The 14,916-nt window shown below is 42.9% G+C and overlaps 3 protein-coding genes across 4 annotated transcripts in view; 1 reads left to right on the forward strand and 2 right to left on the reverse strand.

Annotated features, from left to right (window-relative positions):
• Positions 1-12,528, reverse strand: part of LOC311049338 (DDB1- and CUL4-associated factor 1-like) — a 34,966-nt gene extending 22,438 nt beyond the window's left edge. The window contains exons 1-9 of one of the 2 annotated variants that reach the window (XM_084062892.1): positions 12,366-12,528; positions 8,257-8,411; positions 7,428-7,504; positions 7,160-7,219; positions 6,724-6,797; positions 5,996-6,109; positions 5,166-5,303; positions 4,396-5,028; positions 2,989-3,090 (exon numbers count right to left, since the gene is read on the reverse strand). In XM_084062892.1, coding sequence (XP_083919018.1) covers positions 2,989-3,090; positions 4,396-5,028; positions 5,166-5,303; positions 5,996-6,109; positions 6,724-6,797; positions 7,160-7,219; positions 7,428-7,504; positions 8,257-8,405 — 1,347 coding nt within the window. In that variant the 5' untranslated portion in view covers positions 8,406-8,411; positions 12,366-12,528. The remainder of the gene's footprint in view (positions 1-2,988; positions 3,091-4,395; positions 5,029-5,165; positions 5,304-5,995; positions 6,110-6,723; positions 6,798-7,159; positions 7,220-7,427; positions 7,505-8,256; positions 8,412-12,365) is intronic. The other variant, XM_084062893.1, reaches the window with a different exon arrangement.
• On the reverse strand, positions 1,194-2,279 carry LOC311049417 (phosphatidylcholine:ceramide cholinephosphotransferase 2-like; the record flags this gene model as incomplete). Its single annotated transcript, XM_084062989.1, has 1 exon — positions 1,194-2,279. One exon carries the CDS (start codon positions 2,277-2,279, stop codon positions 1,194-1,196), a length of 1,086 nt encoding a protein of 361 aa, XP_083919115.1.
• Positions 12,529-13,848: 1,320 nt separating the features above from the next.
• LOC311048477 (seipin-like) lies at positions 13,849-14,757 on the forward strand (the record flags this gene model as incomplete). Its single annotated transcript, XM_084061737.1, has 1 exon — positions 13,849-14,757. One exon carries the CDS (start codon positions 13,849-13,851, stop codon positions 14,755-14,757), a length of 909 nt encoding a protein of 302 aa, XP_083917863.1.
• Positions 14,758-14,916: the final 159 nt, after the last annotated feature.

Raw genomic sequence — 14,916 nt, forward strand, 5'->3', positions numbered from 1 at the left:
TTATCTCTACAGTCATGTGATCAAGACGGATCTGTCCCATTTTTCATATTCCATCCTGATTGGCTAAAATTGGATCTCAATTGGCATCTCTTTTGAACAAAATGCCTCAAATCATGAACGCAGCATCCGATTGGTGTGGAACTTTGCACGCACATTCCCACTAGGCCGAGGAAGAAACGCCACACTTTTCACATTGTCCTATTATGGCCCGAATTTTGCAAATTCATTTTTTAATATTACTCCTACCGATTATGTCTGTATTATATCTATAATCATATGATCAAGACGGATCTGTCCAATTTTTCATATTCCATCCTGATTGGCTAAGATTGGAGGGAGAGAGACAGAGACAGAGAGAGAGGGGGTGGAATAAAGCCCAATAGAATAGACACACCAGTGTGTACGTGCAGGGAATGTGCCACCTTTTGTACTGCGTCATACGACGGTGTCGCTCGCCAAAACGAACAGACCTACAAGCTTCTGGGGGGCAAGCAACACCCTTTAAATGAAGCGTAACGTGTATGAATGTAAATAGCCCAAGGGACAAGGACTGACACACACACAGATCTCCATATATGGCCATAAATGTCACATTGGCAGTGGCACGAAGGTGTCGAACTCTAGAGGTTCGGGCCAAATCTCTAGTTTATTTATATACGATTAAGGCATTGTGAGCTTATGGCTGCACTGTCTGCAGCCGCCTCTTCTACACTTAAGTTTGAATTTAACTCTTAAACTGCCAGGGTTCTTCAAAAATAGTTTGCCACCTCTGCCAGCATGTTTCCAGGTAAAACATTATTTTTTAACATTGAAGTGAATGGAGCAGCAACTTTTTGGAAAATGTTATCTCCTGGTTCTTTGTGAAGAACGGAAAAACCCCAAAAATAAAGAATAATTTTAGATTTTTTTTTATTTTGTTTTTAATTTTAATTTTTTAAACGTTTATAAACGTTTTTTGGCAGACAATAGCTTAATTCTCAAAAACGTTTATAAACGTTTTTGGCAGTATAAGAGTTAATATCAAATAGTCAGCATAGTGAACAAATCAATTGCCCATTTACCATACAGTACTATTATACTACTACAGTACATATAAAATTGAATGAAAATCAAATTTGGAGACTGCCACAAATATTGGGAAATGTGAATATTCCTGTGCAACCCTACTCTGTAGGACACTCTCTGCAGGACGTTTATTTGTCTGTAGAGCAGACTGTCGTTTTCTCCCAGGAGAAAACAACAGGGACGGTTGTCTGCACGTTTCTTTCCAGGAAGTCGAACAAAGGGTTCCACCAGGCCCTCGAAAGGTAGTTGTTGGGCGCCTGTCGCAGTGTGCGTGTATTGGCCATTGTGTGGTACCACCAAAACAACCTGCTGGTGACGAAGTAGCCGACGATGACGTCGATGCTGTAGTGCTCGCGACTCATCAGGACACAGAGGACCCCTGTGGCGCTTAGCAACCAACACAGCCAACGGTACCACCAACAACGCATGGGCGGCGGGGAGTACTCTTTGATGAAGAGGTAGAGGAGAGTCAACATCAAAGTGTGTCCACTGAAGAGATAGTCGCCACACATGGTGTCAGACGTCAAAGTCAGACCTCCCTTTGAGACTAACTGTAACGTCCTCCAGAATCTCCCTGTAGAGTTGTCCAATTTGGGAGCACAGATGATGTGCTTTCCGGGAACGGGCAGAGTTGTAACGTACATGGTGACGCAACGATACATGTACAGAGTACCGACTAGGAAGAAAAATCTACGACCTACGATAGACTTATGTTTTAAAGACAGCCACTGAACAAGCCACAGTACGCACAGTACGAGTACGATGACCTCAGAGATGGTGAACGCCATGGGGATTCCGTCCCAGTGGTCAAAGAACTTATCAGGGAGGGGGGGTCTATCGGGGACCCTCTCGTGCACCACGGTGATGATTACCCCGGTGAGGAGAGCGTTAAACAGGGCGTAGAGGTAGGCCATGCCGAACTTCCACCACTCGTTGGGCAGCGGGTTGTCGGTGTGTCCCTCTGGGATCGGGACCGTAACATCGTCACAGTGACAGCCGATTTGGTGGAGACTATGGAGAGTCTCACTGCTGTCGTCGTCTTTGCCCGTTGCCACGGGAGACCAGACAGTACCCACCTCCTCCCTCCAGTTGCCGTTGGCGACCTGACGATGCGGGAGGGGTGGGATCGAAGGGGGCTCAGCCGTCATCATGGTGATTTCCAAATGGGCAGGGATGTTGTCATCATAGTCACGGATGAGTTCAGAAGCCGCCATGAAGGAAGGATCGGTCAAGAAATCCTTTCACTGCTTAGTCAACCAGGTAGGGAGATGATCAGTTAACCAATTATGCAGTTGTTGGTGGTGGTTGAATTCTCCTGCTGGATGAGGTACAGAATTGAATGGGCAGATATTGGACAGGTCTGGATCAGGATAATAGTGCTAAATGCTGACGGTAATATTCTACCAAAAAAAGACTCACCAGTTACCAGTTGCTCTCATCCTTCCCTCCTCTCTCTTCATAAGCCTCAATACCCTAAGAACTCTTTTAAATGTTCAGATATCAGAGTGTGAATGACTGGGTCTAGCAGTTCATCAGACTTATATAGGCTGTATAGATGTGTTACGTCATGACTTACTGACAAATGACGTATGCCTACCAATATGAGGTCCTCTTTTCCAAGTCACTCAAAGAGTGGATTCCAGACAGAACCGAGAGCAAGCCGGACCCATTATAAAGGTAAACATGATATGTAGGATAATGTGTCCTTGAATGTTAAAGTGGTGAATATAATGCATCTACAGGGCCTCACCAACACAACTGTTTATCACTGACCCAGCTGCTACAAGGGGAGGAACAAACTAAAATATGATTTACTGGAACCCTTCTCAAACTTCAAAATAATGCTGGTCTTAAGGTACCAGAGAATGACTGACAGCTTGCCTGCTCATGTTTAAAAGCAAACTGCAGCAGTAATTGAATTACCAGTAAAGCGTCAAAGGTAAGCTGGACATCGCTGGTCTGCCGGAAGTCCAAGTAGTTCATCAACAGATCTCTGGTGTCCAACTGCATAAAGACTGCCAGCAGCTGACAGACAGACAGACAAGTGGGGGAAATAATATTAGAACAAACATAAGAATACCTGTTTTGGCCTGGGTCTCTATGTGACAGTTTTGTATAGTGTATCCTGATGTGTGTGCAGGTGTGTGGTGTAATTGTAGGATTATTATGAATCATAGTTTATATGGTTGTCACCATGAACACAAAACTGCCTAAAATGTGTGTGAAATTAGCAACCGCAGTTTCTAAATCAACAAAGGGGGGAAAGAAGAGAAATGTCTTAAGGGTTATCTTAAAGGTTACAACAATATATTGTATACCTAGTACAAGAGTTTAGTGTTTATACGTGGGGTAACTCATTTAGCTTATCTAGAACCGCTATTGTCAAAGGTACTAGTACTCCTGGGGGTACGTACAGTAGATCGATCTAGGAGGTACAGGAAATCTGTGATTGAATAGCTGTAGTAGACTGTGGTCTCATAAAAAAAAAAAGTGAGCGGTGCCTTTGATGAGTTCATTTCATTGAGCTATATATGAACTAGTGGAACAATGTTAAATCCCTGTCCATTCAGCACCACTTGAAGGTAGGTCACCAAGCGGTATTCAGGCGGTACTATTCTATTTGATGTGTGGGTGCTGGTATTCAGGCAGTACTACTCCATTTGATGTGTGGGCTCTGGTATTTGGGTGGTACTACTCTATTTGATGCGTGGGCGCTGGTATTCAGAGGGTACTACTGTATTGATGTGTGGGCGCTAGAGCAATGGTCACGAGTTATGGCCATTTGAAATGTTAGAAACTGCTGTAACACTGCTGTAGTATGTGTGCCTTGTTCATTCTTGTGTTAAGTGACTGTAGATGCAGCCATTGCAGTGTCAACAGTGAATGTGCTATGATGATGTTTTATATATTAGCCCATTAAGACCTGGAACGCATCTGTGTCACCTTTTGATTTGAGCTAAAAAGCATTATTTTATACTTTGGCTATTAAAAAATAGCAGATATACAAGCTCATAGTGCCGCGCTACGAGCTTGTAGATCTGCTATTTTTGAGAAATTGTGAAAATGTGTGCAAATCTTTGAATATATATTGTTTTAAAGCGAACATTTTTAACTCAAATCTTTGCTTCTGGGGGTCCCTGGAACAAAATATTTTGAGATGGGGGTCAGCGGCCAAATACATATAATTTTGGGGGTCCTTGACATGAAAAAGTTTGAGCACCACTGATATAGAAACATAATTCTTTTTCAGAATACTGTTGGGATTTAGAAGACATTTCTAGAATCGGCTTCAGGTCTCAATGGGTTAGTTATACATGTTATGACTCTCACCTCTTGGTAGTCTCCCAGTGGTGTTAGGTACTGGAGGATCAGCCTCTGCTCCATTGCGGAGCTCAGCGGCGACAGGCAGTAGTCGGAGCCAATCATCATGGAGATGGAGCTCACCTCCGACCAGGAGGTGCCAGCCGTGCCACTGGCCGGCTCGCTGCCTGTGGCGTCTCGTCTCTCGTGCCCGGTGTCGTCCATAGCAGACGCGGAGGAAGGAGCGAAATCCAGCTTCTGTTTGGCCTTCCTGCCGTTCTCTCGCAGCGATTTCCTCCTGCCTCCGACAGCTCCACCTCCTGCCGGCCTCCCCTCGGTCTCCCAGGGACAAGAGTACACAAGTGGAGGGAGAGGTCGGACCAGACCGGAACTTCCGCTGATGCTGGCGTTCTTCTGAGCCGAGCCGAGGAAAAAGCGTTTGGACGGCGGCTCCGACCTGCTTGTCTCTCCATCTCTTTCCCTCCCATCTTCCTCCTCTCCCTCCTCTTCCTCTTTCTCTGTGGGCATGGCAGAGTTTTGTAAAGTGTGGGACCTGCTGTCATCTGTGGATGTGCAGGGGGCTTGATCCTGGGTCCTGTGAGGACTGTGAATTTTGGCTTCTAGGGACTGCAGCTCACGCAGACGGCGGATCATTATAGGTACCTGAGGTATGACAGGGTGAAATTACTTCAGTGTTCTCACAATAGTCTGTGTCTGTGTGTGCGTGTGCGTGTGCGTGTGTGTGTGTGTGTGTGTGTGTGTGTGTGTCTGTGTGTCTGTGTGTGTGTCATATAACTGACCAGCTGAGAGTTCTCATTCCTGTAGTTAGCTGCTATCTCTTGGCTGCTCATGGCTCTGGCCAACAGGCCAGTTGCATACACACATAACGGTCTCTTTGCTTCCTGAGCCCAGCTGAAGAGCTTCTCTACCAGGCCCTCCTGTGGACGTACACAAAGTCAGAGATCACCTCCATATGTATTAACCGAGCTCTCCGAAATACTACCTACAAAGCCAAAAGGAGAAAAAAGGTTTTCCAGTGCATGCATACACACAGAAGAGACAAACTCTGGTTACAGTATAATAATTAGGGATGGGAGCCTTGAATATTCGCAGACTTAGGGGAGAAAATGTGCAATCGATTGTAAAAGTAGTAAAAAAAAAGTGGGAATGGCTTCCGCGCAATATTTTGAAATGTTAATTCAAATAAAGCTGTGCATACATACAAACATACATACACACTTGTCCATGATTTTATATAATGATGGATTGATGGACATTCCACATTCCAGTGGTATCCTTTAATAGCAACGTCTGTGAGCAGGCAGCTAGAATAACAAAGACTACAGGTGGATGTTACCAGCTCAGTGGCCTGAGATTGGGAGGTCGGGGTTCAATCCACGGCCAAGGCATACCAAAGACAATAAAACTGGTACCCAATGCCGTTGGTTCCCAAGGCTACTAAGTGGATGTAGTTAACTCCCTGGTAGGACAGAAAACCAGAAATACTAGTGGGTCCCTGAGGACCAGGTTTAGGGAACCGGGTTTCAAATGCTTACTCTGATTATGAGCTACAGAAACAGTAAAATGTGTCTGTAAATCCTTTTTTCTCTGTATTTAAATGGAGTCCTACCTTCTCCTGATACACCACACCACTCTCCAGGCCAGGCATGATGTTCTGCAGCAGACGACAGGCTGCCGTGTTGAGGTCTAGCTCTCTGCTGGTCATGATGTAACTGTTCAACAACTGGAGCACACAGAACACCAGTAAATGGTAAAGTGAAGTTTTCACTTCTTTGCCTTCCCTCCCAAAATTGAAAAAAGATCCTCTGGCTTTTGTCACCCTACTGGCAAGGAGACTCATCCTGATTCATTTGGAAATCACCTGTCTCTCCAACTCATATTCATTAGATGAGATTTATCCTGTATTTTCTTAGACTGGAGAAAATTAGACTATCCTTGATTGGCTCCGCCAAAAATGTGGGAAAATAAGGAGTCAATTCTATGTACAAACAATACATTTTCCTTTAACCCATTAAGACCAGAGGCAAAAAACAGCTTCTAAATCTTGACCTAAGTTTTCTGAAAAACGTGAAAACGTAAATAATTACAACCAATGTACTATGTTGCTATATACTGTACATAGCAACAAGAACCCCAAAAGGGGTTCCCGTCCTGAAAGGTACAGTATAGTTACAAATAGGGGTTCCCGCCCAAAATTGGTTAATTCCTGACTGAAGTATTGAATGAGGTCTGGTGGAGTATTGTTACTGGGGGGGGGGGGGTCATTGTGGTGGGAGTCATTGTGGTGGGAGTGCTGGTGTTTGTTTCTGTAAAAACAACAAAAAGGCACCAACTCACTGCATTCGTGAAGTCATCGTTCTTGAAGAGCATCTTCAGGATTTGTCCCAGCATGCAATCTGGGTCCGCTCTTCCTAAAAAACAAAACACACACACACCAAACCATGAGCAAGTCACCAGCATACACTGACATTTACTAGTCTGGAAAGCAGACAAATCTGCGGCTGCCAGAGAGCGAAATCTAGGCTAGACATTTATAGCCCTACTTTATAGTCCCACTAATACTTTAACTACTGTACAGTTATACCAGCTATAAATTTAAATAAGAGCCGAGTCTGGAATGGTTCTTGTGAATTCAATCAAGAAACATAAGAGTGTGGAAGTGGAGTGGCGAGAAGGTTCGAAAATGAGTTTCAGCAGACACTTTTTTTATTCAATAGGTATACAGGAACCAAACTGCAACATAGCTTGATTCTATATACACTATGTACTCAACTGGTTTTTCTCTCATCGGTCTTGGCAAACCGATACCTTAACTCCTGGGGTACCATCCAACCTGGGCATCAAGACATAGACTTATAATTTTAATTTAATAAAACAATTCCCTATTGTCTCATCTCCAACAAATGTAATTAGTATATCTATGCATGATGCCTCCCTAAAGCACACATTTGATATATTCTCCCACGTTCAGCCTTAAACACACAGTCTTCTAAAAGACCAACAAGAGAATAAAAAGAAGGGTATGTGAAGTGGATATTTACCAGGATGTCGGTCATCAAATGGGTCAGGGTCTGCTTTGTGGTACTGCTCGGTCTCTCTCTCAATCAGCTCAGATATTCTAACACATGATGGGAGTCATCACAAACAAAAGTTCACAGGCAAAATATTTGTTACATATCAGACACCTCTCAAGCCTAATTTCAGGGCTTTCATAGAACATCCCGATACTTTTGTTTTGTAATTTATGCAGACAATTCAAATGTTTTGACATTTTGCAGACACTATTATCTGCCCTAACCCCAACCCTTAATAATTAAGTAGAGATGTTATGATAATGTCAATAATGACATATTTGATAACAAATTCCCATTTCCATTCAATTACTTTGTCGTTGTCATTGTAGGTGCAAGGGAATAACAATTTGGAACTCACAGAGTCAATGCACTAAAAGAGAATAATAGCCATACAGCTGTAGGAGTTTAAAAATCTCTTCACTTCCATCATTCTAGATGGAAGTGTGTTCTATGCTAGATTTATTTCCTTTAAATACCTAAATCACATTGTTCTTATGTGAAGAGATAATATATAATGTGTGTCAAATGATGCGTTTGACATCATCATAGATATTGCATATGCATAGAATGCATAAGGTATTGTTGCCACACTATACTGTATATTTTCCTCACATCTGATATGAACAATGGGATTCAGACAGGTTCACAATCAGCAAAGTTTCCCTTCAAGTAATGACCATCAGTAACATTTTAGTAACACTCGTGTCATGCATAGGTCTACACAACCGGGGTTGGGAACAACTGCTCTATACAATCTCTCTCTTATTTGCACATTTGAAATCAGATTTAGACCCACTTGGTAAGGATGGAGACCAGCTCCTCTGTTGTGGCCTCCTGCTTCTGTACCCATTGTTCCAGTAGGATGGTTAGCTCCGCTTTCGCGTCAACAGGAGCGGTAGTTTTTTCACTGCCCGCTGACGCCACAGCTGCTGCGGGGGAAGACATCGTTCCCTGGGAGATGGTAGAATGGGGGGTTGACATACAGAGGAAAGAGCACAAAAGCAAAATAGATGGGCGAATTGGACATAACAGAAGACCAGAGATGAGGAAGGGAAAGGGGGAGATGATAAACAAGGGGAGAAGATGGCAATGATATTTATGCCAAATATGATATACGATATGAATTCACATTTGTTATTTGATACTTTAAGGTAAATTACAGGAAAACTAAGGATGATTCTTCTTTTTCAAAAAAGCACATTACAATTTAATTACACTCATAATTTGAATTCTGCTGACCAGAAGTCAAATGTTGCTTTCCTACAACATGAAGAACTTCAGATTATCGGATGTGATACTCATCGTTTCATAATCATCCAAAATCGCCTAATAAAGTCCCTTTAAAGTGATGCACGCTCTACCTCTGATGCAGCAGCCACCACTTTCTCTGAAAGGTAGTTTTGTAGTCAGACTGGCCTACCAGTGGACAATGATGAGCACATAGCCGATCAACACTCTTTTCTGTATTTGTGTAAGAGACGCAGGTAAGTCCCAAGCTCCAGGACTGAAGCATTTTCCTTATACTAAAGTTACTAAAATCATGTGATAATATTATTTCAGTCTCTCTCCCTTTCTTGTTCACTCTTTTTCTTAGACTCTCATACGCGCACACACTCAACTTGAGATGACAGCTGTTAACAGCTGTCAACAGCTGAGCTCTTGTCCTACACACAATGTAGTGGACTCACTGGACTGCTCTTGATTGTGTCACCCCCAATAAAATCTACTTTACAAAAATAATGAAGCACATATACAAGCATTGGAACACACAACAGGCTTTAGCAAAATATAGCCTAACATTTGGCAGAGAAACATTCACATATATACAATCAGTCTTTTGCCAAATTGAAGTTGACCTGTTCAACAAAACTTGATGAGCGCTAAAACTGTATGAAATGTAATATGTGATTGTCATGTACAATAGGCTACTGGTCATATATGATGGTACTGTATTGTTGTCATGTGCAAATTGTTGTCATAAACGGTAAATAAATAAAAATAAATGCATGCATAAATACGGGTGGTTATGACACTCATCCCATCTTGTGTTTATTTGTTTGTGTGCTTTGTATTTTTATCTGTTTTTTGGGGGGGAGCAATTGAGTAATTTATTCCATTTAAAACTTCCATTGAGTTTGTTCAAGTTAGTTTCTAATGTTTTTAATTAAACACAATGTTCATAATATAGAAGAAGCTTTGTGATGTAGTTTGTGTTACTGTATCTCACTTTCAAAACATTCTTTTTTCATATTAATCACTAATGAACATTGGCCACAATAATAGGGTTAATGGTCTCGTAGATTAATCGATATATCGGACCATGAACAGTTATTGTTTGACCACTACAACTTCCAACAGGTGGCCATGACAGTTAACGTTCATCAACTGCAGAGACAGTACAGTGTGTGCTCTGTGTGAGCTAAGCTACTCAGTGCCAATCAGCCCAGTTACACCAAAATGGGTGACCTATTGAAGCCTGTGACTCCCCAGGTCACTGCTGTGAAAAGATTTGGGCTGTTATTAACATGTTCTGTGTGAGATGATGGTGACATGTTTTCAAGTTATAACTAGTGTTGGGAAAAGTACTCAGATTTCTTTACTTAAGTAAAAGTATCAATGCTGCAATATAGAAATACTCTGTTTCAAGTAAAAGTCCGGAATGTACTTGAGTAAAAGTACATAAGTATTGGCATCCAAATGTACTTAAAGTACCAAAAGTAAAAGTACTCATTATGCAGAATGTCTCATTTCATAACATTTTCAAACGTATAAAATGCATTAAAATCTTTTTAAAATAGCTGATCTACAATGCCTCGCATAGCGACACATTGTGAGCTTGTACATCTAGATTTCTAAATATTAAGAAAAGACTAACACACCGTGTATCAGTATACAACAGAACTAGTGGCAATAATGTTGACCTTGCAGTGAATAGAGGAGAAGGAAATAAACAACACAGTCATTGCATCTGATAGCTTTTCAGCACTAGTGTTAAATCAGGTAGATCCGCATGCAGAATGGACCTCATCAGTGAAATATTTAAGATTATGTATAGAGTAGGAAAGAAAGGCATAGCAACACGGTTCCTGTGGGTTCCAGCTCATGCTGGTGTGGTGGGAAAGGAGCAGGTAGATATTCTGGCCAAAACACACCCTATGAATTAACTCATTCACTGCCATTGACGTGTAACATGTCCATTTTTTCCAAAGCCCAGAGTGCCAATGACGTCTAACACGTCCAAACCGTGTTTTCAGTGTTTACGCTAGACGCCACTGTTCGCAATCGCCAACCTATGAGTGATCCTATGACTTCTGGAGAAGAGTAGATCCAGAAATAATGTGATCACAACAAACCCAGCCCTGTCCGATCTAATGTTAAAGGATTTAGAAACATATTTTTTTCTCTGCTTTTTTTTCTTCTGCTTTTTTAGTGAGAACAAGCTACTTATATTCAACAGCCAACTAAAGAACGGAGGGTCTCTGTGACTCGCTTTCTTTTCTTCGATGGAAGCAGGGACACTCCTCTGTCTTTTACGACACTGTGTGTCGATCGTCCTGGTATTAAATATTCTGTGGCTCTTGAAAGGTTAGTAAAAACGCTGGCACTGCTGACTTAATTAATTAATTCTGGCACTCAATGAAAGCAAGTAAAAATACACTAGAGTACTATTAAGTGGGAGTGAAGTCAAACCACTTAATAGGACATATACACAGTCAGTATGGCATGAGTATTGGGATGATGGGGAGGTTGGAAGACACCAGTATAACATTCAAAAACAGGTCTGTACTGAGAGGGCGGTAGATTGGAACAGGAAGGAGGAGAGTATTATCGCTCGTCTGAGAATTGGGTCTTAACGACGCACTATATAACATAGGGCAACATCCAACAGGAAGATGTACAGAATGTGATGAACAAGAAACAGTTAAACATGTACTTCTCCATCGTAGGAAGTACAATAGTGAGAGGAATCAGTTATATCAGTTGTTGGGAAAAGTAAAACATCGCGATTTAACACTGTCAGGTCTCTTAGGAAAAGCAGCAGGCAAAATATATAATGACATTATTAAGTTCATAAGAGTAACCCACTTAGTTAATAGAATATAGGAGGCGTTCGGGTGGCGCAGTGGTAAAGTCCCTGCCCACCACCACAGAAGTTGTGCGTTCGAATCCACCGTGATGCATCCGGCTTTGTCGGGCGTCTATGTGAACACAATTAGCCCGTGTTCGGGGGACGGAAGCCGGGGCGGGAAGGGTGATATTGATTATTGCGCGTACTCCTGCGGGCTGGGGGGCGGCACCTGTCAGCGGGGACTGTTGGGCGGGAGGAGTATCACGAAGGCCCTACATCCTCCCGGTGGGGGCTCCTCACTGGTAGGCGAGTCAGTAGGTCACAACAGCAGTCACAACACAGAAATGTGTGTGGGGAGGAATTAATTGGCACAAAGACTAAATTGCGGAGAAAAAGGGGGTAAAAAATGATTGGCTACTTTAAAAAAAAATGTTTTAAAAGATAATTTTGTTTTATTGGTTTGCTGTACAATCTCTAGTTCCACACTCCAGTCGGTGGCGGTAAATCCGGTAATACACCTTAGTGTGCCAACCACCAATAAACCAGACAGAAGAAGACGACAGATTTCGATAGGTCACAACTTTCCGTGTAACAGCTGACAGAGAGATAAGTAGCTAGCCGGGCTAACGTTAGTTAGCTCGACAGAGTCACGTCCGTTTTTAACAATTAGGTTTAACGTGACTTTCCTCTCCGAGTGAGTCTCGTGTTTACATGGCTTGTGTTCCACTTGAAAGAAATGTCCACTACCTAATGTGTGAACATAGTTGTATTTGTATAAACATTGTGAGGTGAGAGCCAGCATGTTAGTCCTCATGTGTAAAACAAACGGTCCTTACCGTTCAGAGGGTTGTATGGCGGTGCTTCAGACGGTGACGTTGTGTTCACACTGTGCTTGTTATACAAGCGGCTGGAGAAGACAGACGCTCAACAATGTGAGGACACAGAACAACGTGCAAACTGCACAAAGTTTCACCTATGTTTTCAAAACTTCTTCAACACGGCGGCGACGGAGCGTGACGTCACTCACTGACAGTCCGCTCTCGATGACGTATGTGTGGTTGGCGTAATTGTGGGACTTGTAGTTCCAGTGGACCAAATCAGTTCTCTCTCTAGCTCTCTCTGCCCCCCCCCCCCGCTTCTCTTTCTCTTTGTGTGTGTGTGTGTGTGTGTGTGTGTGTGTGTGTGTGTGTGTGTGTGTGTGTGTGTGTGTGTGTGTGTGTGTGTGTGTGCGCGCGCGCGCGCGTGCGCAGTGGTGGAAAAAGTACTCCCATTAAGTAAAACTATCAATACTCCAATGTAGAAATACTCTGTTTACAAGTAAGAGTCCGGAATTCTACTAAAATATACTTAAAGTACAAAAGTAAAAGTGCTCATTATGCAGAATGTCCCATTTCACAAGTTTTCAAATGTATAACAATCCTTAGAAAATAGCAGATCTACAAACTTGTAGATCGGCTATTTTCGAATGGCCGAAATGTATATAGGGCTAAGTGGTTAATGTATGTTTCGGAATAATGATAAACAAAATCTACAAAGTAAGTAGTAACTAAATATTTCAAATAATTGTAGTGGAGTAGAAGTATAATATTTGCCTCTGAGATGTAGTGGAGTAGAAGTAAAAGTATCGAAAATTGGAAATACTCCAGCAAAGTAAAAATACTTAAGTACAGTACTTGAGTAAATGTACTAGTTACTTTGTGTGTGCGTGGGTGCGTAGGTGCGTGCGTGGGTGGGTGGGTGGGTGGGTGCGTGCGTGCGTGCGTGCGTGCGTGCGTGCATGTATTGTAACAATCTCTATCAGCTTGTTCAGGTTTCAAGCACAGAGTACTTGGCGGCCAGTCCTTGACGTCATTCATCTATGATGTCATGTCACCACTGTGAAGTCAGGCATATCAATATTTGGCCATAATCCGTGAACACAGATAGACGGACCGAATGGACAAGTTAAACAACGCTATAGCCGGGGCACATTGCAAGGGTTATAGCGTGGATGAAATGGGCACATATGGGTACTCAAAGGTCAGCCTATATGACATCAGTTCTATGTCAGAACTGTGACATCAAGCACATCATATTTGATCAAAGTTTCAGCCCAAGCCCCCCGTCCATTGACTTCCGGTGTTGCCCGTGACATTCCTCAGATAACACTCCGCTGTGAAAATATGATGCCTGACATCATAGTAGCTGACCGGCATCATTATGACTGGACTGGAGCCAGCCACTCATATAAAGGAAAGAAACCGCATCATCTGCAAGCATACAGTAGCTCAGATTTGGTGCTGTCGTTCTTCCGCACTAATTGACACACCATCAAAGGGTATGCCGGGACAAGATCTGTTGTGTTTGCAGAACATGGCGTCTATCGCCTTCCATAAAGCCTGCCGGGTTCTGCGTCAGATTTCCATCCTTTTCTCTGTCTTGGGTCTGCTGCTATTGGTGTCTATCTTTCTTTATGGAATCTTCTATTATTTGTACATGCCGCCCACCATCTTCTCTGCACCTGTCCACTACCACTACAGGTCTGACTGTGATGCCGCCGAAGCAGTACTTTGTTCATTCCCCACAGCCAATATCGCCTTTCTGAAGAACAGACGAGACCAGGTGATGGCTTATGGTCAGCCATATAAGATATCTTTGGAATTAGAAATGCCAGAGTCTCCAGTAAACAAACAGCTAGGCATGTTTATGATCAAGATATCTTGTTACACTGAGGGTGGAGAGATAGTGTCATCCGTGGCGCATTCTGCGATGTTGCATTATCGATCTAGCCTTCTAGAGACTCTGAGCACTCTGTTTTTCTCTCCTCTTCTGCTGACCGGGATATCAGAGCAGAAGCAACTCATAGAAGTGGAGCTGTTCTCAGACTACAAATCCACTGCTGATCAACCTACATCTGGTGCCGTCATCGAGATCCAGTCTAAACAGGTGCAGATCTATTCAGCTCGGTTTAGAATCCATGCCTACTTTACTGGTATAGGATATGTCCTGTACAACTTCCCCATAACATCTGCAGTAATCGGTGTGGCCATTCATTTTGCTTTGCTCATTGTGATTGTGCTTTTGAGCTACCCACGGTTTATATGGCAAGGCCTCTGGCCCCCAGAGAATTTAAGCGACAGTTATGTGACAGTTAAGATGGGAGACAACATCCACTTCCAGCAGAAGAAAGAGGAGGCTCAGAAGCGCAGGGAGTTGGTTTCCTCACTGAGAACTTCACATGCCTCGTGAAATTGGCTCAAGAATGAGCGATTTGATGACACCGTAGTCAGTGGTATCAAAAAAGGAACCTTCAATGAACTCAGATTCCCAATAATCCTTTGGGACTCTGAGATCACAGAAGTATCCTATTGGAGACATCTCAGCAGCCTCACCAGACTGTTCTCAGAC

This window comes from Gymnoscopelus microlampas (assembly GCF_963454915.1).
Source record: "Gymnoscopelus microlampas genome assembly, chromosome: 7".
NCBI classification, from domain to species: Eukaryota; Metazoa; Chordata; class Actinopteri; order Myctophiformes; family Myctophidae; genus Gymnoscopelus; species Gymnoscopelus microlampas.